This window comes from Oryctolagus cuniculus, chromosome 4 (genome assembly GCF_051225735.1).
Source record: "Oryctolagus cuniculus isolate XC-2025 breed Fujian yellow rabbit chromosome 4, ASM5122573v1, whole genome shotgun sequence".
Taxonomy (NCBI): domain Eukaryota; kingdom Metazoa; phylum Chordata; class Mammalia; order Lagomorpha; family Leporidae; genus Oryctolagus; species Oryctolagus cuniculus.
Window position 1 is genome coordinate 53,210,352 of NC_142870.1, and position 26,655 is coordinate 53,237,006.

The following is a 26,655-nucleotide window of genomic DNA, read 5'->3' on the forward strand; positions in this document are numbered from 1 at the left end:
TAAACTGCTGTTTGTGGCTGGATTCAGCTTCAGTTTCAGCTGCTTCACAAAGACTCACTTGCAGAGGATATTGACAGGAAGGTACAGATCTCTTTTCTTAAGCAAGAAGACTTGGGTGTTTTTGTTTGTTTGTTTGTTTTTTTTTTTTTTTTTTTTTTTTTTTTTTTTTTTTTTTTTGACAGGCAGAGAGAGAGACAGACAGAGAGAAAGGTCTTCCTTTGCCGTTGGTTTACCCTCCAGTGGCCGCTGCGGCCGGCGCACCGCGCTGATCCGATGGCAGGAGCCAGGTACTTCTCCTGGTCTCCCATGGGGTGCAGGGCCCAAGCACTTGGGCCATCCTCCACTGCACTCCCTGGCCACAGCAGAGAGCTGGCCTGGAAGAGGGGCAACCGGGACAGAATCCAGTGCCCCAAACGGGACTAGAACCCACCCCGGTGTGCCAGCGCTGCAAGGTGGAGGATTAGCCTAGTGAGCCACGGCGCCAGCCAGACTTGGGTTTATAATTAAAACATGACATAGCAGATATTAAAAACAACATCACCAAGAATGGACATGCCTTTCTTTCTAAAAGACAGTGATGACTGCAGGTTGCACATCCCTTACCTGAACTACCTGAGAACAGGAGTGTTACAGTTGGAAGATGGCCCAACTTCTTGGGCCCCTGTACCCACAATAGAGACTTAGAGGAGATTCCTGGCTCCTGGCTTCAGATCGACACAGCTTTGGCCACTGAGGCCATCTGGGGAATGATCTAACAGATGGAAGACTTTCTCTCTCTCTCTCTGCCTCTAACTCTGCCTTTCAAATAAATAAATCTTAAAAAAAAATAAAAATGGTGCTGGCAAAACTGGACGTATATATGTATAAGAATAAAATTAGATTCCCTACATCTCACCTTATACAAAAGTCTACTCATGTATATCATATAATTTGACCAAACAGATAAACTTATGCATATGTTTTATACATATATCATATATGCATATTATCAAGGATAATCTGAAGAGGTGACTAACAGAATGGGAGAACTTATTTGCAAACAATATAACTGATAAATGATTAATTCAGAATTTTTAAAGAACTCAAGAAACTCAAAAACAATAAAGCAAACAATCTAGCTAAGAAATGGGCAAAGAACTGGGGCCAGTACTGTGGTGCAGTGGGTTAACACCCTGGCCAGAAGCGCTGGCATCCCATATGGATGCTGGATCAAGACCTAGCTACTCCACTTCCGATCCAGCTCTCTGCTATGTCCTGGGAAAGCAGTAAAAGATGGCCCAATTCCTTGGGCCCCTGCACCCACGTGGGAGTTTCAGAAGCAGCTCCAGGCTCCTGGCTTTAGATGGGCACAGCTCCAGCCATTGTGGCCAAATGGGGAGTGGAACTGGGCCAATTGGAAGACCTCTCTTTCTCTGCCTTTCCTCTGTGTGTAATTCAGACTTTCAAATAAATCTTATTTAAAAAAAAAGAAATGGGCAAAGGACCTGAACAGGCATTTTTCAAGAGGAAATTCAAAGCACCAACACACACATAAAAAATACTCAGGATGACTAGCCATCAGGAAAATGCAAATCTAAACCACAGTGAGGTTTCACCTCACCCCCATTAGAATGGCTTTCATACAGAAATCAAACAAATGCTGGCAAGGATATGGGGGAAAAGGTATCCTAATCTACCACTGGTGGGAATATAAACTAGTGCAGCCACTGTGGAAGACAGTTTGGAGATACCTCAGAAATCTGAATACAGACCTACCATATGACCCTGCCCTCCTACTCTTGGGAATTTACCCAAAGGAAATGAATTCAGCATATGAAAGAATTATCTGTACCCCATGTTTACTGCAGCTCAATTCACAATAGCTAAGATATGGAATCAACCCAGATGTCTATCAGTTGAAGACTGGATAATGAAATTATGGGATTTGTACACCATGGAATACTCTACAGCAGTAAAAAATGAAATCCTGTCATTTCTAGATGAAACTGGAAAACATCATACTTAATGAAATAAGCCAATCCCAAAAGGACAAATATCACATGTTCTCCCTGATCTATGCTAACAGAGCACCTAAAAGGTAATCTATAGAAATGAAATTGACATTTGGAGATGTGATGATTTTGAATTTGGTTTTCTTGTTTTAAATAAATAAAATAAAACTTTAAACGACAAAGTTAGAAGTGGAGACAGAGAGAGGGGTCCTCCATCCACTGGTCTACACCACAAATTACCCCAACAACCAGGACTGGCTGGGCCAGGCCAAAGAGAGGAACCAGGAGCTTCTTCCAGGTCTCCAATGTGGGTGCAGGGGCCCAAGGACTTGGGCCATCTTCTACACAAAACCATATAATTGTACCAGAGAGGGAGGGAACAAAAATGGGTAAATTTATTTTACCTGAGATGTGGGGTGAAGTTATCTAACTATGATTTAGAAAACAGATGTAATTAAAGAAGACTGATGACTGTTTTTTCTGTGCAGACTTTGTAAAATGTAAACACCCTGCACAAATTCCATAAACAAGGTCAAAAGACAACTGATGAGATAGCAGAAATTATTTACAGCATATATCACATATAGGCTAAAATCCCTAAAAGATAATAGCAGCCCTGGCCAAAGACACAGGGACAAAAAGTTAAAAAAAAAAAAAAAAAAAAAACAAAACTCAAACACTTCAACACATGAATAAAGGTTCTACCTGGCCAACAATGAGAAATGCCAACTACAGCAATAGAAATACTATTTCTCACCATTCAGCTGGCAAATCATAAAAAACATGACTATACACCATTTGAAGGACTGTTTGAAATACATTTTTACGTGTTGCTGGTGCCAACTGGCACAATCTTTAAATGGTATACATAAATGTATACATATATATGTATCTGGACTCAATAATTGCTCTTCAAGTATCTGCTCAGAAGACATACACTAAGAATACCAAAAACAGTTTATAGGTGTAAAATATCTGAAGCAAGCAATACAGCATCCATAACAGACTAACTGAATAAACACCAAGAGTACCATGCCATAGAGTTCTGTGACTGTAAAAAGAATGAAGATCGTCTCCATGAAGTCATGTGGAGTGAATTTCAGCATATATTATAAGTGGGGAAAGCAAAGTACAAAGGATAACAATTTTGAACTAAAAGTGTAGAAAAAATAAAACACAGAATGACACAACTGGTTAGCTGCAGGGGGCAAGTGGGGATTGGTGAAAACAAAGAACGTTGTCACTTATCTGAGTATATCTTCTTGCACATTTCTAACTATGAGAACCATGCTTGTGTTTCAGATACTCATAAAAGAAAGCCATCAAGGACAGAGGAAAATACCTACAATGGGAGTTGATCAGAAACAAATGAACCAAACCATATTTCAAATGAATAACACACTGAGAGATAGGAGTTGGCAGGAGGGGAACAAGCCCAACGTTTGCACATGCTACTCAAACTATACAAGTTCTCAAAAAGTCCATTAAAAATGTGTATATGAGAAATAATACACATATAGATTTCAAAGTTTATTCTGCAAAATACATGTCTTTTGATCCCATTTTCCAGAAACTATTAAAAAAAAAAAAAAAAAACTTTGAGGAAAGGAAGAGGAGAGAGGGAGAGTAAGAGTCTATCATGTGGGTGGCAGGGATTGAACCATTTGCGCCACCACTGGCTGTCTCCTAAACTCTGCATTGTAAGGAAATTGGAATTGGGAGCTGGAGCCAGGATGCAAACCCAGGTACTCCACTATAAGCTGTGAGTCTCAACCACTAAGCCAAATGTCCCACCCCCCACCCCCATAAACGTTTTGAAGTAACCTTGTATGTCCTCTGGTTTAGATTCTAAACAAATACAAGTTCTACCTAGCAGGTCCTTTTATTTAGAGTCACAGGTATGTATGTAATTTTGAAACTTTTCTGGTTATAGACTGAATAAGTAAATACAAGGATACTTCAAAAAGTCTGTGAAAAATAGAATTAACGAGATTTTGGTGCAAAGATATTTTGAAATCCATGTATATTGGGGGTGTTCAAAAAGTTCATGAAAGGATATGAAAAAAAATCTATGGATTTCAGATATTTTTGACAACCAAAAAAATCTCTAAAATCCATTTCAAATTGAACTTTCTGAATTAGTCTCATATTATAGATAATGGGAGCTGGATTTCTCATTGCTAGAGAAATAAATTACAAGCATGAATAAGAAAATGGTAGAATGAACCCTATAATGTTAAATTAGGATCAAAGGCATCAATAAAAACCCATGCTCTTTAATATAAATATAAGACCTAAGATACACACATGTACGTACGTATGTAAGCATGTATGTATACATGAATATATACAGCTATTTACGAAATCTGTTAATAGGGCCTGACAGCCCATTGGTCTAAACTGATGGAATGGACATCAATTTTTCATACCAACTTCTACTAAAAAGAACCAGAGTTCTCTGAAGGGTTCCTTGAAGAAATGGCTCATTCCAGGAATGAGGCAGGGCAAGTACAAGATAAATCTAGACCATCCTGTGTTAGATGTGAGGTAGTAAAGAAGGAGGAGGCCATCACAAAAGGAACAAGGCCTAGCCTCAAAAGGTTCCCACAGGAAATCTGGGCCAATATGAGCATACAAATGATAGTGAAGGGGCCGGTGCCATGGCACAGGTTAATCCTCTGCCTGCCACGCCAGCATCCCATGTGGGCACCAGTTCTAGTCCTGGCTGCTCCTCTTCCAATCTAGCTCTCTGCTGTGGCTTAGGAAAGCAGTAGTCCAAGTGCTTGGGCCCCTGCACCCACGTGGGAGACCAGGAGGAGGCACCTGGCTCCTGGCTTTGGACTGGCATAGCTCTGGCCATTGTGGCCACTTGGGGAGTGAACCAACGGAAGGAAGACCTTTCACTCTGTCTCTCTCTCACACTGTCTGTAACTCTGCCTGTCAAATAAATAAATAAATAATCCTTAAAAAAATGATAGTGAAGAGTTACATGCAATGAACCTAATAATTCATTGAGCCCACATTTATAAACAAATGAGAGATAAGGAACATTTTTCAGAAGGAAAAAATCTAACAAACATAGAAGAAATGATGAAACTAGGAAACCAGCATTTGGCAACCATCATAACTGATTCAGACAAGGATCATTAATGAATGCCAAAACTAGCTTGATAAGTAAAAGAAATTTACATCATTTCAAAGAGTTTCCCCATAAGATATGTATTGATTATGAAGAAACTAGGTACAACGTAGAAACCTGGGTGCTATCAGCTTAGCCAGGAGATCAAGCCAGTCATGGAACAGGCTGACACTGTGTGCCATGAGAACATCACTTCTGCTGAAAGTGCCTAACATGCACCTACTCACAACACAAAACAAACCAAATTAAGGACTAGCCTACGAAATAGCCCACATACTGAAAAATGTCAACAGCATGAAATACTGAGGAACCAAAGAACTGTCCTCTCCTTTAATCTCTAGAGTAATGGAGGGAAAAAAAAGAGACAATTGAATAAAATATATTAACTGAAATTTGATTTTGTTGCAAAGCACATTACTTGGTTAACTGGAGAAACCTGAGTAAGGACTGTAGCTTACTGCATAAATTACATCAATGTTAATTTTCTGTGGTTATGTAAAGACAGTGTCCCTACTGTCAGGAAATAAACACTTTAATATACAGATGTTAGGGGAAATCATGTCCAAAGCTAAATTTCAACAGTCAGAAAGGCAAAAGTATGCATATGAATGGGGTGAGGGGGAGGAAGTAGTGTGCGGATAAAGCTTACAAGGTGAAATTGGTAAAACATTAATAAGTGAAAGGAATATGTAAATTCTTTATCCCATTCTTCCAACGAAATTATATCAAAACCAACACGTAAAAGAAAACAAGAGTTAACGTTGACCAAAAAGCTGCTAGTTTCATCTGTTTGGGGTAAAGGAACCATATTGTAAAAGATGCAGACCATATTATAAAAGATGAAGTCGTAGTTGAGACTATGGGCTTTACAATGAGACCTCAGTTCAAATTCCGGCTGTGTTGATACGACTTAGCGCAAGCTGCATTATCTTCTGATCTTTTTTTTTCCCTTATTTGTTTATAGGAATAATCTATTGGATTCTTGGAGGATCTGGTGAAATCAAGCCCATCAAGGGTTTACAACAACAGATACCAGTTCCAGAACAAAACTGCTTTAGTCTGAACCTCACTTTGTACTATCGTTGTGACCCTGGGCAAGTTATTCAACCTTCTGTATCTCAGTTTTCTCATCAGCACACATAGTAATAACAATACCTACCTGAAAGGTTTCTGGGGAAGACCACACTGATAGAAGCACTTTTGAATAGTACCTAGTACATTGCCAGCACTGTAAGACTATCAGTTATTTTTATTACTAGCCAGAACTTCTACAGAATAAGAATTCAAAAAAATATTATTTTATCATTAAGCACATAATATCACTATAATTTTTATAAGAACTTGATGGTAAATAAAAGCAAAATTTCCTTTTTCCCTTATGATAGGCAGACCAAAGCACAATAGAGAGAAAGGGGCCAAAAAGAACAGAAAGGGAAACTGAAATGTGAAAGACATAGAATCACTCATTAAATGAGATCTTTAAGATATCAGTTCCCTCTTTGTGAGTAATGCTGAGGACTTAAGGTATTTCGGATGAAAGCATGAGACAGAATGCATTTTTAAGTGTAACTTTGACTACATAAGACACATATACTTTAAGTTTCTTCTTTTATAGAATGCATTTTTTTTTTTTTTTTTTACTTTGAGAAAGAAAGAGTGTGAGCAAGTGACAGTCTGCGGTTCACCACTAAATGCCCACAAGAGCCAAGACTGTGGCCAGAAACAGGAGCCCAGAACTCAACCCAGGTCTTGCACAAGGGTGGCAGGGACTCAACAACTTCAGCCATCACCTGGTGCCTCCCACAGTGCCCACTGGTAGGAAGCTGGAATCAGGAGCAAGAGTTGGGACTCAGACCCAGGCACTCCAATATGGGACAAGGGTGTCACAACAGGAAATGGTAATAAGGGGCAGCTGGGACTTACTATACAAATATTATACACCAAACACTGCATTTAAAAAAAAAAAAAAAAAAAAAAGCCTGAGGCCAGCGCTGTGGTGCAGCAGGTTAAAGCCCTGGCCTGACGCGCTGGCATCCCATTTGGGTGCCAGTTCTAGTCACAGCTGTTCCACTTCCGATCCTGCCCCTGCACCCCTGTGGGAGACCCAGAAGAAGCTCCTGGCTCCAGCTCTGGCCACTGTGGCCATCTGGGGAGCACCAGCAGAAGGAAGACCTCTCTCTCTGCCTCTACCTCTCTGTAATTTGTCTTTCAAATAAATACATCTTTAAAAAAAAAAAAAAAACCAGCTTTCTCACAGTACAGAAAATAGCATGGAAACCTGGACTGGTTCAGTGATTTGTAGAATGAACTCAATGATTCCAGGAGCTATGACTAGAATCCAGCGAGCCATTTAAAACCTTTGTGGAAAACTCTTCCTCTCCAGTAACAGTGCTTCTATTTATTGTCCAAATATACAACTCTTGTCAACATTTTAAAAACATTCTTCATTTTGAGAATTTCCAAAACATACAAAAGCAAGCAGCAGCAGGTGCAGTAACTCCCAGGTGCCCACTCCCAGGGTCCAGCAATGTGTGCTATCATTGCTTTGCCTTTCCTTCTGCACACCTTTGCTTCCTAAAGCACTGAAAAACAAATCTTAGACATCTCATTAGAACTCCAGAATCTCTCCACACATTAGGGTAAAATAACAGTTCATTTAGAACAGTCATTCTTCTCTGATCATCTTAAAAATGTCTTCCTTCAATAAGATCTTGATTCAAAGTAACCTAACAAGGTCTACACATTATTTTTGGAAGACATGTCACACTGTACAACAGTCCCCTCCCCTTCCTTTCTTTTTAAAAAATGCTATTTATACATGAAGAAACTAGGTCATTTTTTTCTGTAGAAATTCTCAAGTTCCTAACTTAGTAGTTACAGCCAGTACAATGTGTTTCTCTGTCTCCTTTACTTTCTGTAAGGTACTATCAGAGCCGGGAAGAGGTTTTTTTCACTGCTGTTTCCTGAACGTTTGGGTGGCATCATCTACTGTCAAATGCAGCCTTATGAGGCATCTACTATCCAATTGTCTTCTGTTACTTATTATAATAGGGTTTCTATAGCCTCCATTCATGTGAGTTCCTAAAAGTTTATCCAAGAAAATATATCCATGGAACTATGCATGTGGTGATCAAGCTACCAGAGCTGACTGAAGACCACAGAGGTTATAGGTCAGCAGCTGGGCAAACAGGGCAGTAATTTTCTTCAGTTAGATACAAGGCTGGAAAGTAGAGGAGAGATGAAAGATTTGGCTAGAGATGGAGAGAAGGCCAAGGGATGAGGATTTAAAAAGCAGGATACTGGGTTCCTATCATATCTGAAAGATATTTATATTTCCAAATAAACTAACACTTAAAGTGATGTTAGTTCTCCAAAATGGCCTTGCACAAATTCTCCCACCCGTTTTTTTTTTTTTTTTTTTTTAAGATTGATTTATTTATTTAAAAGTCAGAGTTACACAGAGAGGAAGAGATCTTTCATTCACTGGTTCACTCCCCAGATGGCCCGATGGCTGGATTCAAAGCCAGGAGCTTCTTCCGGGTCTCCCACACGGGTACAGTGTTCCAAGGACTTGGGCCATCTTCTACTGCTTTCCCAGGCCATAGCAGAGAGCAGGATCGGAAGTGGAGTAGCAGTTGAACCAGTGCCCATATGGGATGCCCATGCTTCAGCCCAGGGTGTTAACCCGCTGTGCCAAAGCACCAGCCCCTCTCCCACCATTCTTAACAGAAAGATACTGATCTCCAAATCAAAGGTTCTAAAACTTGTTTGGGGGCTGGTGCTGTGGCACCTGTAGTGCCATCACCTGTAGTACCACCATCCCATATGGGCGCCGGTTTGAGTCCTGGCTGCTCCATTTCTGATCCAGCTCTCTGCTGTGACCTGGGAAAGCAGTACAGGATGACCCAAGTCCTTGGGCCCCTGCACCCACATGGGAGACCCAGACGAAGCTCCTGGCTTCTGGCTTCGGATCAGCGCAGCTCTGGCCATGGCAGCCTCTGGATAGTGAATCAGCAGATGGAAAACCTCTCTCTGCTTCACCTTTTCTCTCTGTGTAACTGACTTTCAAGTAAATAATAAATAAATCTTTAAAAAAAGACCTTGCCTGAAACACAGATTTTGCTGGGGAGCTTTTAAAATACTGAAGCCTATGTCCTACTCAATCAACTCCATCTCAAGTGGTCTGAGACGGGAATGAGTAATAACAGCAGTTTTCAAGTCTCCAGAGGTGACTCCACCATGCAGCTATACTTTGTAACCGCTGACAGCAATGCATGCACAAGCGTATCGGACAGGCACTGTTGGAAGCACTTTCCATATACCAGTTCAGTCCTTACTTTACAAGTGAGAAACAGAGAGGGGAGGTAAACCTGCCCAAGATCTGGGACCCAGCAAGCTAAGGGCAGACAGAATTTTTAACCCCAGGAAGTTTAGATTCACTGCCCATGCTTTCAACCAGCATGCTGTACCAACCCCCATGTGCGAATTACACTTGTGTTCTTACACTGCAAATAAAGTAATCAAAGGAAAATATTCAAAGGGACATAACTAATTTTCTCTTTCTTAGAAATAGTACAGTGGCATCTTGGGTGAAGATACCAACAAAGGCTCATTAGCAAAGTAAAAAAAAAAAAGATAAACAGAGAAGATTCAAATTCGAGATTTTCTACACATTTTCAGTAGTTTCCCATATATTATCTTACTCAGTATAATTATTCAATGGTAACGGCTTTAGTTTCACAACCTGAAGTAACAATGAATTATACTTGTATTTACAAAAAAAGTCCTACCTATTTCAGTTCTGCTGACTCCAATTCCATTATAAATTCTGAGATAATTAAAGTGACAAGAACCAGAACCTTCAATGTCAAAGTCACCAAACTTGATGCGAATTCTCTCTCCAATCTTCACACGGATCTCCCATTCACAAACAGTACTGTTGGGGTAGGTCTGTGGATAGTTTCTGGACGTAAGGGTTCCACTTTCAGGGCCCAGTACAGTATGTCCACATCCATCACCTTTAAAAAAAAAAAAAAAGGTTCAAAGAATGAGAAATTGTTCTCACATCTTACACTATAACCAATAAGGAATTTTTTGTGAAGACTGCAAAAAGGTATTTTATAGCATCAACACTTTCTTTAAACAAAACAGGTAACAGTCACATGTGGGGAATCTTTTTTGGTCAAGGGCCATTTGGAAGTTTATAACATGTGTAGGCCATACAAAATTATCAAATTAAAAATTAGTCTGCTATAGATTTATTGAATTAAGTCCTATCTGTGGTTGCCTTGGCAGAGCCAAACCAAATGATCATGTGGGCTTTTTATGGTTTGGGGGCTGGATGTTCTCCATCCTTGGTATAGCTATTCACTGGAGCCATGTAATGCCAAGTTAGGTAGAAATAATCAATGATCACCTACAAAATTTTTCAGTTAAAGGAAACTTCCAAAATGAACAAGTAAATGAAAATAAAATACGTATGCATATCATAAGAATGTCAATTTACAGCAATTGCTCAAAGTAAATATATAGTACAAAAATGTTATCAGCTTCATTTATTAATTTATGAGCATTACAAATTCCTTCTAAAATTTCTAATAAGCTGAATGGCTTCTAAAAAACAATCTGCAATAAATATTATGCAAATTGACCATATTAATTATAAGGTACTTTTAAAAAGATTTATTATTTGAAAGGCAGAGTTACAGAGAGGCAGAGAGAAAGAGGTCTTCTATCCGCTGGTTCATTCCCCAAATGGCCACAATGACCAAAGCTGGGCCCATCCGAAGCCAGGAGCTTCCTCTGGGTCTCGCATGTGGGTGCAGGGGCCCATGCACTTGGGCCAACTTCTACTGCTTTCCCAGACCATAGCAGAGAGCTGGATTGGAAGTGGAACAGCCAGGACTTGAACCAGCACCCATATGAGATGCCAGCACTGAAGGTGGTGGCTTCACCCACTATGCCACATTAGCGGCACCAAGGTACTGCTTCTTGAAAACATTAAAGGTATTTATTTAATGTTTTGATGAAATTTCACATTTTAGTTGTCTTTCCCTTAATGCCTTATTTTTTCCTTATCGAATGAAAAGAAAAAACAGCATTTTAATGATTAAAGACTAGGAATAATGACTTCATATTTTGGTAGTGGTGGTATTTGCTCCAAAAATTTCTTCAGCACCTGTACCCGGAAACTTATAGGTAGCATATTACTTTGCAAAAATGAAATATTTCCATTGTCCCTTTTATCATAGTTTGTCTTTTTTTTACAAAGAGCACCCACAAGGAAGCATTAATTAATGTTCATTTAGTAGTTTCAGCTGCCTCTTTAATTTACTGGCTAGCATTTCATAAGTGATGGGATTCAAATAAATCTAATAGGGTGATGGATATATTCTTTCAAAATAATATTTGTTCCTTGAAGTTACTTATAATTATCTTCTGGAATAATACAGCACTTATACACACAAAAAACTACACTAAAAGGGGCATCATTGGGTTTTAACTTCAATATATATATTCTATTATCATGATTTTATTCTTTTGAAGAATATGGTACTGATATAATTTATTAGAACAGATGATTGCTTTAAGGAAACTATAAATAAGGACTTCACATAATATCTAGCAAGTAGAATCTAATTTTTTTTTAAAGATTTTTTATTTGAAAGGCAGAATACAAGGCTTGGTGCCATGGCTCACTTGGTTAATCCTCCGCCTGTGGCACTGGCATCCCATATGGGCACCAGGTTCTAGTCCTGGTTGCACCTCTTCCAGTCCAGCTCTCTGCTGTGGCTAAAACTGGGCCAATTCAAAGCCAGAAGCCTCTTTAGGGTCTCCCATATGGTGCAGGGACCCAAGTACTTATGCCATCCTCTGCTGCTTTCTCAGGCGCATTAGCAAGGAATTGGATCAGAAGCGGAGCAGCTGGGACTCTAACCATTGCCGTAGGCTTTACTTACTACTCCACAGCTCAGGCCCCATGCTAAATGTTTTTAATTGAATGAATACACAAACTTTATCCTATGAGAAAGTAATTTCAAACTCATTTCAAAATTAATAGAACAGGGGGCTGGCTCTGTTGTGTAGAAGATTAAGCCTGTGCCTGCAGGTGCCCATGTGGGCACCAGCTGAGTCCCAGCAGCTCCACTTCCAATCCAGCTCTCTGCTTATGGCCTGGGAAAAGCAGCAGAAGATGGCCCAAGTGCTTGAACCTCTGCACCCATGTGGGAAACCCACGAGCAGCTCCTGGCTCAGGCCTGGTGCAGCTTTGGTCATTGTGACCATTTAGAGAGTGAAGCAGAGGACAGAAGATCTGTTTGCCTTTCAAATAAATAAATGAATGCTTAAAAAAAAAAAACTCTGCACTCAAATTTTTATAATACTTTAAAAAATTACATCCTTTGCTGATACAGACATTTGATAATGAAGCCCAAATAATTATTGTTTCTTAGACTACTTTTAAAGGTCAGTGATGAAATCTGGCTTCAACAAATACCTCTCATAAAAAGCTTAGATTTTAATCAATAATAAACATTAGTAATCTTCTACATCTGCTTTTATTAAGCACTAGACACAGCAGCTGAATAATATAAGACTATATAAGGGTAGAATGAAAAAATGTGGAATTTTGTGCGCTATACCCGCTGATCTTTTGCAAATATAAAACTTAGGATGTTATACAATCAAGAAAAAACAACCACAAATTTCTCCTGAAATTACCACAAAAATACCTTGAATATTTCTGCTGGCTATCAGCTAAATTAAAAACATACAGGTATAAAACCTGTACTGTGAAAGTAAGTGAACTTTAATGTAAGGAAATTCTGAGACTCATCAACATTCTTTCGTTAAAGAAAAAAACCATATGAGAGTTTCTAAAATTAGGAAACGCATCAGAAATATTCTATTACAATTGGAAAGATGAAAACATGCTTCCTGGAAGCATTTCAAGCTTTAAAAAGTAAACACTGAATAAATGAAATAACTCAAAAGATAAATGTATTTCTTTAACAAACTGAGTCAGAGGCTTTTTAACTTATTAGAAATGCTGATGGATTGCAGAAAGTCAAGACTTTCCCATGAACAGCTGAATCCAATACTTTGTAATGGTAGATTGTCATATTTAAGTACTCCACATAGGCTATTCAACTTACGGTTGTCATTTCACAACAAATTTTACAGAAAGAGTACAAGTAAAATGTTAGGAGTAATTTTTATGCTCAGTTCATGTTTTAGTCACAATAAATAAACAAGATGTTTTTTGTCCTTTCCATCATAGCATGATTTCTACAAATAAAGTAAATACTAGCTGATAAAAATCAGGATATTTGCATGCACGCTGATGAAGAAAATAATTAAAATGGAGCTCTCTTCAGAATCTTGTGGAAGGGGAGGAAGGGCATGAACAGCCCACAAGTAACTTGCCAAGAATGTTCTAAAATATGTGATGGAGTTCAGAGTTTCCTCCTCTTGCAAACAAGTTGATATGCACCAGAAACCAAAGTTAAAAGTCTCGATCCACTTCAATGAATAGTATGTCAAAGAATGTCTGATAAGTTTAAACCGACTTAGATAAGCAGCTAAGCCAAGCACCTACTACTATGGACGTCTATGTTTACAATGAGGTAGTTTGAAAGGAAAGCCTGGGCATTTATAAATTCATTAGGCCAGCAGCTTCACGTGTTTTTCTGTTATTCCAAAGAAAATAACGTTTTACACTGTGACGCTATATACGCTGGCATGCAGATGCTTGACCCACTGATGGCCCCCACCTGCAGTCTGAGAAACACTATACTTTGCATCCAAAGGTCATAAAATTGAATTTGCAAAGCAGAAGATCTTGTCTTCACTTTCATCTGCAATTTAGTAATGAGTTTCTAGTATATATTTATAGTTCTTAAAAATAAAGCCTACTCAAAATATTTAAAAGTAAAGCTAAAATTTGGAAAATGCTATTTTATCAATGAGACACCTAATACACTCAAAGAGGGGAAGATATTCCTCCAGGCCCCCACTTGGTAGTATCTGGAGATATCTTTGGTTGTCACAACCAGAAAGGGAGGGGTGTTACTGGCTTCTAGCCTTCTAGCGGATAGACTCCAGGAATGCGACTTAAGCAACTTAGAAGGCACAAGACGCCCCACCCCCAAACAATGCTGGCCCCTAAATGTGAATAGTGCTGAAGTTAAGAAGCGCTGACTTCCAGCCAAACCTAGGAAATCTCAGGCTGAAGGTCTGGTTTAATTCTTGGCTGGGTTTCATCTGGCCACAGGGTAAAGTTGTTCTACTCACCAAGGGTACAACTCAGGGAAGAGTTTTCTCCCAAAGTCCAGCAATTTTACTAAAGAATCTTATGTTACTACTTCCCTATATTTTTTTATAAAACAAATAAACGGAATGTTTTATGTTTCAAAAGGAAAAAAAAAAGGGTCCTTTTTATTGTCTACAGATTTCAAATGATCCTTTCCCCCTGGATCAAGTGCTTTCAATATTAGGGAGAATAGGTACTAACAAGGTCAGGAAGAATCATCACCAATTCCTCTGATTAGCTTTGTACACTGAGAAGAATGATTTGTGACGAGGCTACACCACTTACTTTTACTCATTTTCACAAGACAGAATTGACATAAAGATCTTAACTATATAGAGAAAACGACTACTAAAGTGGATATTACAGGACCAGCTTATACAGTCTAATAACTCCAACATCACCAATTTTTTCCTTCTTCAATTCCATCATCATGACCATCACTGTCAACTTCTCTTCCACCTCATCCCCTAAAGGATCATCATCAGATTCTGACTATAAGTGGGTAGAAGCCTATTAATGTAATTTTTAAATTTTAATTTTATTTCAGTGCAGAAACAGCACTGGAATTTGATCTCACTGCTGCGTTGCTCAGCTACAGATTTATCTAGGGGATTACTCAGAGAACATGTGTTCACTTCCTCGGAAGAGTGTAAGGTCAGATGTGTTAAGCCAGATACGAATTTTTATATTGTTCCAGGAAGAGAACTAAATGACTGTTTTTTACTACTTATCCCTAGAGAAAACAGAAAGAACATTAAACATATTTAAATGACAAAAAAAATATGCAGCAAATCCAAGCTAATTTTAGGCTACACTAAATTCTAATAAATCAAATGTAGTTTTTGGGTGTTTCCTGATGTTCATTGCATGTAACTCTCCAGTCACCCCCAGATTTTAGTCATATCACCACCAATATATGTGTGTATATATATTTTCTTTAAAAATCTTTAAAAATCTTTATTTGAGAGGCAAAAAGAAAGTTCCCAGAGACCAGTTCACTCCCCCAATGCCTGCAACAGCCAGGACTGGGTCAGGGCCAAAGCAGGGAACACAGAACTTATTTCAGGTCACCCACATAGGTAATAAGGACCAAAGTACTTGAACCATTACTGCTGTCTCCGTGTGTTAACAGAAAGCTTGAGTTAGGATCCAGAGTCAGGTGTCACCAACCCAGGCATGCTGACATGGGACACAAGCACAAACTGCTGAGCTAAATACCTGCCTCTATATTGCTGAATTTTAATAATATGAAAATGATTACCAAAATATCTTCATTAACAATACCAAATACAAATGCAGGACACTAACAGAAAAACGTCAAAAATGAAGAGCAATGTAACTTTCATTATAGTAATTATAAAAAGAAAGGTTTACACTTTTCCCATTAACTTGCAAGGATTTTTTTTTTTTTTACCATTGAAGACTTGAGTCTCACTGTACTTCCTCTAAATAAGTGTCACTTTTGTCATGTTATAATACATTTCTAAGCGTTTATAACATGAAAAAAGGAAAAGCAAAGAACATTTAGGGAGTTGAAAACTGTTCCAAAAAGTCACAACTGTCAACTAATACATTTTATTTCACTTGGCTGCAATGAAGTTTTTAATCTACTATTCAGTACTGTTAACTTTTAGACCAGAAGTACTGTATCAGTCCATGTTAGTGAGGTGTCTTAAGAAGCATCATTGGGGCTGGCACTGTAGCATAGCAGGTAAAGCTGCCACCTGCAATGCTGGTATCCCATATGGGCGCCACTTCGAATCCTGGCTGCTCCACTTCCGATCCAGCTCTCTGCTATGGCCTGGGAAAGCAGTGGAAGATGGCCCAATGCGTGGGAGACCTGGAAGAAGCTCCTGGCTTCTGGCTTTGGATAGGCTCAGCTAAGGCCATTTTGGTCATTTGGGGAGTGAACCAGCAGATGGAAGACCTTCCTCTTTGTCTCTCTCCCTGGCTCTGTATCTCTACCTCTCAAATAAATAAGATTTAAAAAAAAAAAAAAAAAGGCATCAGTAAATTCAAGGCACTCCTTTAGTTTCACTTTTTTTATGTCCTCTTTATCCTTGGGAACTTTCCTTGTTCTGAAGTCAGTTTTGCTGAAATTAAAACCCATTTAGCTGCTCTTGCTTTCAATTAGGATTCACAAGTCACATCCTTCTCCATCCCCTTATTTATTTGATAGATAAAATGTTAACAAATTCACTATTTTTAAATTGACTATTTCTTTTAAATAAGTTTTAGGTCCAGAGCAAAACTGAATGGAAAGTACCACTCTGCACATATTCCTTTCCCTTACATGTGCAGTTTCCTCCATCATTAACATCCCTGATGGGATTGGTGCATTTCTGACAAATGAGAAGCTACACTGACACATCATTATCATCTATAATTTACAGCACAGTTCATTCTTCCTGTTGCACATCCCATGGATTTGGAGAAGCATACAGTGACATGTATCCACCAATACAGTATCATACAAAGGAGTTTCACTGCACTGGAAATCCTCTGTGCTCCACCTGTCACCCCCACCTCCCCCCAAATCCTGGCAACCCCTGATCTTTTTACTGTCTTCATAATTTTGCCTTTTTCCAGAATGGTATATGGTTCAACCACACACCACAAAGGCTCTTCAAAGAAGTTTGTGGGAAAATGGAATCAGAAGATTAAATATTTGGGGTACAAAACCATTTTATATCCATACATTTGAAGCACACATTTCCAGGAGCCAGTGATGTGGCGCAGTGAGTTAAATGTGGGGAGCAGCCCGGACTGGACTGAGTTACTGGAATTAAGACTTATTCTATGCATCTGCTCTCCCACAATATGGCGCTGGGAGAGAAGTAAACAGCTTCTGCACAGCTGCCTCCAGTTCAACCAATAAACTGTAGGACTTGCTCCTGATTGGAGGAGAGCAGCATACTCAGCGTGTGGGCAGCCGAGTTGGGATTGGCAGAGGAGGACTATAAAGGAGGAGAGAAACGGCATGCACCAGGAACATCTAAGGGGAACATCTAAGGGGAACACCTGTGCAGCCCCCGAGAGAGCCGGCCGGCGGTGTGCCGCTCCCCTGCGGAAGTGGGGAATGTGGCCAGGGGGAACCGCCCTTCCACAGAGGTGGAAGGGTCGGTAGCCAACCCGGGAAGAACCAGCAGCAAACCCGGGGAGGGCCGAGCAGACAAAAGAACAGCGCAGGGTCCTGTGTCGTTCCTCCATGAAGAGGGGGAGCGACATTAAAGCTCTGGCCTGCAGTGCCAACATCCCATATGTCCCAGCTGCTCCACTTCTGATCCAACTCCCTGCTAATGTGTGTGGGAAAGCAGCAGAGGATGGCCCAAGTCCTTGGGCCCCTATCCCTATGTGGGAGATCTGGAAAAAGGTCCTGGCTTCTCATCAGCTCAGCTCCAGCCATTACAGCCATTTGCGGAGTGAATGAGTGGATGGAAGACCTCTCTCTCTGTCTCTACTTCTCTTTATAACTCTCTCTCAAATGAATAAACCTAAAAAAAAAATGAAAAATACATATATCCATGAACTTTTTAAAGACTCTCATATGCATGGATTTAATTTTTTTTGCATCAAAATAAACTTTATAATTCCATTTTCCATGAACTCTGAAATACCTTGTTATGTAGCTTTTCCAGCTTAACTTTATTCACTTATGCATTTAAGTTTTCTCCATGATTTTTCATGGCCTATTGGTTCACTTCTTTCCTTATTTATTTTAAAGATTTATTAATTTATTTGAAAGTCAGAGTCAGAGAGAGAGAGAGAGAGAGAGAGAGAGAAGCAGAGGGAGGGAGGGAGAGAGGTTTGCCATCCGCTGGTTCACTCCCCAGATGGCTACAATGGTAGAAGCTGTGCCGATCTGAAGCAAGGAGCCAGGAGTTTCCTGGCCATCTTACAATACCTAGCACTGCTTCTCAAACACTCCACTCAAACATCTTAACCTCAGATGAAGGAATGAATAAATAAAACATTTGACGTGTTCACTTTATATTTACACTGTGGTTAGATCTTTGTCTTTTTTGCAAATTATGCCTTGCAAAGTTGAGTCTTCAGTGCACTTTTTTATAAGTTTTGTAACACGGTAAAGCAACAATTAAAAGACACAGCAAACTTTCTACCCTGAATCACTGATATCTACCTTTTTCTTTTTCACTCTCCTTTTACAGAGTGATTTCCTTGGTTGTTTTTCTTGATGTCTTATTTGTATGCCTCTCATTATAACATCAATGCCCTGCTTCCAGGCACTCATGGATTGGACAGTGTCCATCAAAAGGTAGGTTCCTCACTTCTGGTACCTAGGAATTGACTTCTTTGCAAACAGTCTTGCAGATGTAGTCGAGTTAAATGGTGTCATGCTGTATTAGGGCAGGCCCTAATTCAATGACTCCTGCCCTCATAAGAGGTGGTCTTGGATTCAGACACAGGGAGAATGCACAGAGCAAAGTGAATTCATTCATAAGCCAAGGAAGGCTAAGGATTTCAACCTCCAGCAACTAAGAGTAGGCAAGGAGGCATCCTCTGCTGGGGGCTTGAGAATTCTCCAGAGCTTAGTCCTGCTGGTATCCTAAAGACAGAATTGCAGCCTCTGAACCTGACAATAACTTTGTGGTTTTAAACCATCTAACTTTGTGATACTTTGTTACAGCAGAGCTAGGACACTAAAATAGAGACCCACCTATCTGAGGGAGCTGCAGCTAAAGCCAGTGGATACTTTCCCACCCTTATCTTCTGTGACCTCTCTACAGCACTGGCATTTCCTCTCCTCCCAGCCTTACCTCCCTCCTTAAAACTTTCTTCCTGTCTTAGTTCTTTTAATTCTAACTCCAGCTTCTCAGATGCCTTAACTACAATCTTGTTTCCCCAAAATGCTGACTTTGCTATTCTTCACTGTCCTTCCCCCACCCTCTTTATCTACCTGGGCAACCTAATCTACTCCCATGACTTTGGCTACCACCAAATGGAAAAGAGCTCAAGCCTCCAAACTCTCCTCCAACCCTCAAACCTGCTATCTGTGTTTCTTTTAAGAACTTCTAGGGGCTGGCGCTATGGCATAGTGGCAGGTAAAGCCGCTACCTGCGGAGCCAGCATTCCATACGGGTGACAGTTCGAGACCCAGCTGCTCTACTTCTGATACAGCTCTCTGCTATGGCCTGGTAAAGCAGAAGATCGCCCAAACCCTTGGACCACTGCACCTGCATGGGAGACCAGGAAGCTCCTGGTTCCTGGCTCCGGATCGGAGCAGCTCCAGCCATTGCAGCCATCTGGGGAGTGAACCAGTGGATGGAAGACCTGTCTCTGTCTGTCTGTCTCTCTCTCTCTGTAACTCTTTCAAATAAATAAATTAAAAAAAAAAAAACTTCTGCTCAGAATTTCCATATCTTTTCAAACTCAACGTGTCCCAAAAATTCAATGAACCTCAACATGCCAGGTACCATGCTATCATGCTATGTGCTAGTGATAACAGTAAACAAGACAGGCAAGGCCCCAACCTAATAGAGTTTACAATACAGAGGACAGTATGGCAGGTAATTCCAGGGGTGAGGAATACTACCAGCAGGTCATGGTGCTTTATGTTCTGTGTATGTGTGAGTGCTATGGATCTGTGAGAGAGAAGGATAAAGAGGCAGCAATTAGGCAGAAATTCTGATGGATAAGTGGAAAGCAGCAAGAGGAAGATGACTTCAGAAAGGGAGGGGGAATAATAAAAGCATTTGAGTTCTGGTTCTCTCAAATTTAAGTGGTCATTCCATTTTTACTTTGGATCTCCTTAATATCTCCAAATGTAGTCCCCCTGAACAAGTGCAGATCCCTGCAAAGTTTTCCATCAGGTCTCCCCTCCATATCTTTCCCCTCTCTGATCCACCATCCACACTCCTGCCAGTATTTCTTAGACACTAACCCTACCAGGCCAGTCCCTTACTTTAAAAGCCTTTAATTTTCTCCACTGATGATCCAGCAGAACCCAAACTCTTCAGCAAGGATGCAAAGTCCACTATAATCTGGCTCCAGATTTCCCTCTGCAGTCTCGTCTCTTATTTTGCTATGGCATGACGGTGACCCCACCCATGCTGCATGCTTGCTCACCTCTGTGCCCCACACATGCCATCCACTGCCAAAAACAACGTCCGTCCTCCTATCCACCTGGCAGACACCTACTCAATGTGATCTCCCTTTTGAACTTTCTGAAGCCGATCTCCCATTTCCATTATCGCATCAGTTTACCATACCTAGCTGTGAAACTCTTAGGAAGGCAATACAATCTATTTGCCTTTTTAGCCCTAAGCACAGAAATAAAACAAATGAGGCTCTTGGCATAGGCTGCTTAGAACTAAACCCAAACAAGTCCTATATTATGGCAGACAAGTGATAGCACAGAAAGTACACAGGCTTTGGAATCAGAAAGACTTGGATTTTTTAAAGGAGATTTATTTATTCAGAATGAAGAGTGATGCGTGAAAAGGGGATAGAGATCTTCCATCTGCTGGTTTACTTCCCAAACATGCATGATAGCAGGGCTGGGCCAGGCTGAAGTCAAGGACTCCACCCAGGTCTCTCATGTCGGTGGCAGGAACACTCGAGTCATCTGCTGCCCCCCCGAATGAGTATTGTCAGGAGGCTGGATTGGAAAGGAAGTAGCCCAGAATCAAACCTAGGCACACCAACGTAGGATGTGGGCATCTCAGGTGGCAGGTGGCTTAACCCCGAGCCTCCTCTCAGTCTTGGACTGCAATTTTAGACATGCCAACTTTTGAGATCCTGTCCACCTCCTCAAGCCTCATCCTTAACTGTGCATGGGCACCATCCATCTTCCAGCTCACTTAACACATAGTGGACTCTCTAAATGCAGCACTCTTTCTGCTCCTCAAAGAGAATGTCTCTGCCTGTCTAGTTCCAGCCTTATCCTTCTGGGAACTGCCCTGCAGTTTCCCCAGTTTTTACATGACCTCATGCCCCCTGGCTAGTTGATTGGTCCAATGAGGTACTGATTCATACTGGGCCAATGTGAGTCAATTTACCATTCCCGGAACCAAGTACAATAGGGAAAACCCCAGAATCTCTCCAGCATTACAACTACAAGATACGGGGTTATCAATTCGCTGAATCCTTTCAGGTAAAGCCGGACTGAAACAAAAAGATTAAAGCTGAGCCCTCCCTCGTCCTTAAGTCCAGCAGCAGTCTTGCTTCCCTCAGCTTAGGCTGATTCAGCTCTACGAACACCCTGTAAGTCACTTCAGATTCCTCCCAGTACTTTCTCTTTCCACCTTAAGCATATTTGTATTTCTGTTCCCCATAACCACAAGAGTCCTTACTAAAATACCCTTCTTCCACCACTGCAACACCATGTCTGCCTTGGACACACACCTGAAGAATGTGCTTCCAGGATGCAAAGAGTCACAAGAAACAGGAGTGTGCAAGGAGAAAAGTGATCCATCATAAACCCACGAGGAAGGAGACCAAGGAAAGTTGAAACCTGACAGTAAGTAGAAAGTTGGAGCTAGAGCCAAATCTAAAAGGATAGGAAAAACCAGTGTGAAGGTTTAGGTGTTGAGGCCAATTAAGGACAAACCTTGTGAACTCTTACGCTTTGCTGCCACATTCCTTCGTGGCTTGGCCCGACTCCTTCCACTGAGCAAATCCTGGAACTTCCCTAGACACTAACCAGGATGGTGATAAGGAGAACAGCAACAGGGTGAGTCTAGGCAGAAACAGCAAACATCTGAAAAGGAGGGATTTCAACTGCAGAGAAGGCAAGAGTCAAGGTTTTCAATCATGTACTAATTCTCATTGAATAAAAATTTACCACTGCCCAAACAGATCTGATCTAATGATACGTTCTAAAACGAGAGGCAAGTTACATTATTTTAAAACACTGAGAGTAGTAACTCATTCTCAAAATCTGATATGGCTAGTATGTAAATCCAGGTATGTCTGAGTTCAAAGCCTCCATATTTTCAAAAATCACTCCTGCAATAATCATAATCATAAGACACAGTTCCTAGGTTCTTCAGGCTAAACAAAAACCCACACACACAAAAAAATCTGTTTAAATGACAGTTTTAGCAGAGCAGAAGACTGCAAGGGTTAAAAAGGAAATTCATCATTTAATAAATATCTACTGGGTGCCAGACAGTAACAAAATGTATAGCACAAATGTAGTTTCCACTTTTTAAAAAACTTGTCACTTGAAAAAGCAGGGGGCTGGTGCTGTGGCACAATGTGTTAAAGCCCTGTCCTGAAGCGCTGGCATCCCATACGAGCGCCAGTTTTAGTCCCAGCTGCTCTTCTTCTGATCCAGCTCTCTGCTGTGGTCTGGGAAAGCAGGAAGATGATGACTCAAGTCCTTGGGCCCCTCACCCATGTGGAAGACCCGGAAGCTCCTGGCTCCTGGCTTCGGATTGGTACAGCTCCAGCCATTGTAGCCATCAGGGGAGTGAACCAGCAGATGGAAGACCTCTCTCTCTCTACCTCTCTAACTCTTTCAAATAAATAAAATAAATCTTTAACAAAAAAGAAAAAAGAAAAGAAAAAAAGCAGCTGTAACAGGTGCCAGGAAAGCAGTTGAAGAAAGATGTATTGGCCGGCGCTGTGGCTCAATAGGCTAATCCTCCACCTTGCGGCGCCAGCACACCAGGTTCTAGTCCCAGTCGGGGCCCCGGATTCTGTCCCGGTTGCCCCTCTTCCAGGCCAGCTCTTTGCCATGGCCCGGGAATGCAGTGGAGGATGGCCCAAGTGCTTGGGCCCTGCACCCACATGGAGACCGGGATAAGCACCTGGCTCCTGGCTTTGGGTCAGCGTGATGCGCCGGCCGTAGCGCACCAGCCGCGGTGGCCATTGGAAGGTGAACCAACGGCAAAAGGAAGACCTTTCTCTCTGTCTCTCTCACTGTCCACTCTGCCTGTCCAAAAAAAAGAGAGAGATGTATAAAAGGTGTTGGAATTTTGAGCCCGATTCTAGACTCAGAGTAAGAGCTACACAGAGATGCAAAACATACTGGAGCAGAACCTCCACTGATAAAGCAGTACTCTGGGCAAAGTGGACCGAGACCATGTTCCAGGGAGGAGGAGAGCTGAGGCAGAGGCACAGTCCTACAGGGCAGGAATGAGGAGCAGTGAAGAACTTTAGCCCTACAAAGTGCTGCTGCTAAGCACAGGGACCCCCCCATTTGAGATTTCACATTCATTGGCAGCAGATCTGATCACAAAGGCCGTGTGCCTGTCTCCAACAACTCTGACCCAACCAGGACCAGAGAAAGCAGACAACAGGAAGTATCACATAGGCCCATGCTGGGGAACTGCCAAGAACCAAGGCAAGAACACTGTGGAGACTTGGGCCTGAGGGCCTGGGGGCCTGGGCTGGGAACAGTGAGGAAACAAGGAGATGGACAAGTAGCTTGCGTGAAGGAGGAAGCCATGGCAGGTGTCACGCCGCATGTCTCAGGTACTCCTCCTTCGGCCCCTCCGTGGGAAGGCCTCCACAGCCTGGCCCAACCTTTCCAGCCTCTCACTGCTTTCCTATGATACCAGGTTATTAAAATGACCTGAACGAGAGTTACAGGTGACGAGGAAAAAAGGAGGCACATCACTGGTAGAACCCAGGATGGGGAGAGGGTGGAAGGAATCCACTCAACTTGCTGGCATTGATCGATGTTACCACCCTTCTCAAAGACAACCTGTCTCAGAAGAATGGTTTTCTAGGAGCCACGTCTGCATTTAGAGTTCCAGCTTGAAGGAGACCTCTCTCAGTCAAGGGAGTGTAGCAGGGAGGTCCATTTCCTGGGAAGAAGGGAGCTGGGAAAAGCTGGGCAGATTGTTAGGCCCAGAGCAGGTGGTGGTAAGGACCATGAGGGGGCTCTATTCCAGGAGACTCAGGCCAGGCTCTTGAACTGATCACCAAGTGTGGGGATCAGGCTAGGCACATGCCCAGGGACTAACACCAAATAATATGCCCTGCCCAGGGCAACAGATTCACTTCATATTTTGGGCTTTTAATTCATTTATTCTGAATGACAGATACCATGGTAAGTATTAAAATAAGAAAATGAATGAAATTGTACTGACAAGAAAAACTATTTAAAATACATCGTAAAAAGTACTATCTGGAAATGAGTATGTCGTTAACGGTTAGAGAAGTAGAAGGGATGATACCCAAGAATGGTTTTGAAGGACAATGAGGAGCTACCTAAGAAAAGGAAAGTAAGGAAGGGTATTCCAAGTAGAAGCAGCTGCATATGTAAACAGACCAGTCTAGGCAACAAGATAAAATGGCATGGAATTCTATATTAAGAGGAATACAGCTCAATGTTATACTTGCACAATGGAATTTAAGGGGTACAGGCACGAGATTAGGTCAGAGTGCAAGAGAATATGAAAAGTTTACATACATAACATACAAAGAAGTTTGGACTATACCCTAAAGAGGCTACTGATCACATTATGGAAGTCATTAACACAGCTCCAGGAGGGCAAAACCTTCAGTGCATGGAAACACAGCCAGCCCCCAGGACCCAACAAGCAAATATTTGCTCAAAGACTGGGCACAGACATAGGACATGGGGACTCAAGGAGGAAACGGTGGCCAGGGCTAGCAGCTTGCTTCTAGAAGGAACAAGGCAGACTGCGACGTTCCCACACTTACCTGACCACCCCCAACCTGTTCGGATCTTGTGGTATTTTAAAAAGATCTGAAAGGTAGACACACAAAGAGAGAGAGGGACAAACAGAGTAAGTAAGCTGGCTTCCCTCCACTGTTTCACTCTCTAGATGGCCACAATGCCAAGGCTGGTCCAGGCTGAAGCCCAGAACCCAGATCTGGTGGTTTTTTATTCCTCAAATGTATGCCATCTCTGTGGGTTAGAAATCTACCCACCCTTCAAAGCTCGCCCACCTAAAGCCACTTATTCAGCAAGGTTTGCATTTCCCCAGGTAATAAGTTTTCTCTCCCTTATAAACCTACACACTGTACATCCACCCTTGATTTACGTATAAACATATATTCCAACTTGACCATAATTACTTCAACTGAACTGTGGGTTCTCCAAAGACGACAATATTTCACTACTCTTTGAATGTCCCAGCAGGGCTGTAATCAAACAGAACAACACTCTTGAGAGCTTATATAGTCTGCACCCCCCATGCTGACAGCTCCCAAAGACAGAATGATAGAATCTCAACATCTCTTTGATTCCAAGTAATTCCATTTTAATGGCAAAGCTGCAAGTACCCTACTTAACAAATGCCTTGCAAGGAACTCTAGGCCACTGGCTCTTAGAAAGCAGTTGAGGGAACCTGCACGTTGGGGTACTCTTAAGTAGCTAATGAAAGCTCTTCTCTCAAGGACATACTCTTCAGAGTATGGGTTGATCTAGATGGTAGTATATCAGAAGCCTCTGGAAATCACCTATTTTTCTCATCTGCTTCAATAGACACTACATTGTCATGCATTACTTATTAGTTTATTTGGATTATCTATATTTTCTGTACTCCCAGGTTACATTGATTTAACCCAAATAGTGACAGGCAAATTAGGATGACAGATGCTTCTAAACTAACAATTTGAACTGTAGTACTTTCTCAAAAATTCTACCCAGAAAAAGAATAAAACGATGTAATAGTCATAAATATAAAAATTACCTAACAAATCTTATGAAATTTTACTTTGACAATTTTTCTTACTTTTATTTGTGAGTGTGCTATGTGTGATAATTTCATCTATAAATTAATTTCAACATGTCTAGCATATAATACAACACTACTAAGATCAGCTGTGCAATATTATGTATGGATGTCAAACAGACTAGGAAGGAACAACAAAAATAAATTAATGGATTAGGAGATAAGACTACGGATCATCTAAGGTTTTAGAGTTGAGTAAGTATCATTTCTATTTGTAAAATATTTTTAAATACAAAGTGTTATGGTCTTAAGGTTGTCATAACAAACTGAAACCAGGAATCAAAATTTAATAAGAATAACCATTTGACTGAATTTCAGCAATCACATTTAGGAAAAATCATCTTTCATAAAGCTTTTCCTAATCCTTTAACCACAGGTCATCATTCCCACATCTTTCAACTAGAGTCAGGTATCACCTAATGACAGCCATAGTGACTGAGAATGTGTCATTAGGCACTACTGCAGCTGTGGGAACGTCATGGTGTGCTTACACAAACCTAGAAGGTACATACAGGTCAATCACTGCATGTGGCCTCTAAA

General features: G+C 41.0%; 1 protein-coding gene across 2 annotated transcripts in view; it reads right to left on the minus strand.

Moving 5' to 3' along the window:
• Positions 1-26,655, minus strand: part of DCBLD2 (discoidin, CUB and LCCL domain containing 2) — a 92,705-nt gene that overhangs the window by 58,591 nt on the left and 7,459 nt on the right. For both annotated transcript variants that reach the window (XM_051859388.3, XM_089331502.1), the window contains one exon: positions 9,921-10,148. In XM_051859388.3, the coding sequence (XP_051715348.2) occupies positions 9,921-10,148 (228 nt within the window). The remainder of the gene's footprint in view (positions 1-9,920; positions 10,149-26,655) is intronic.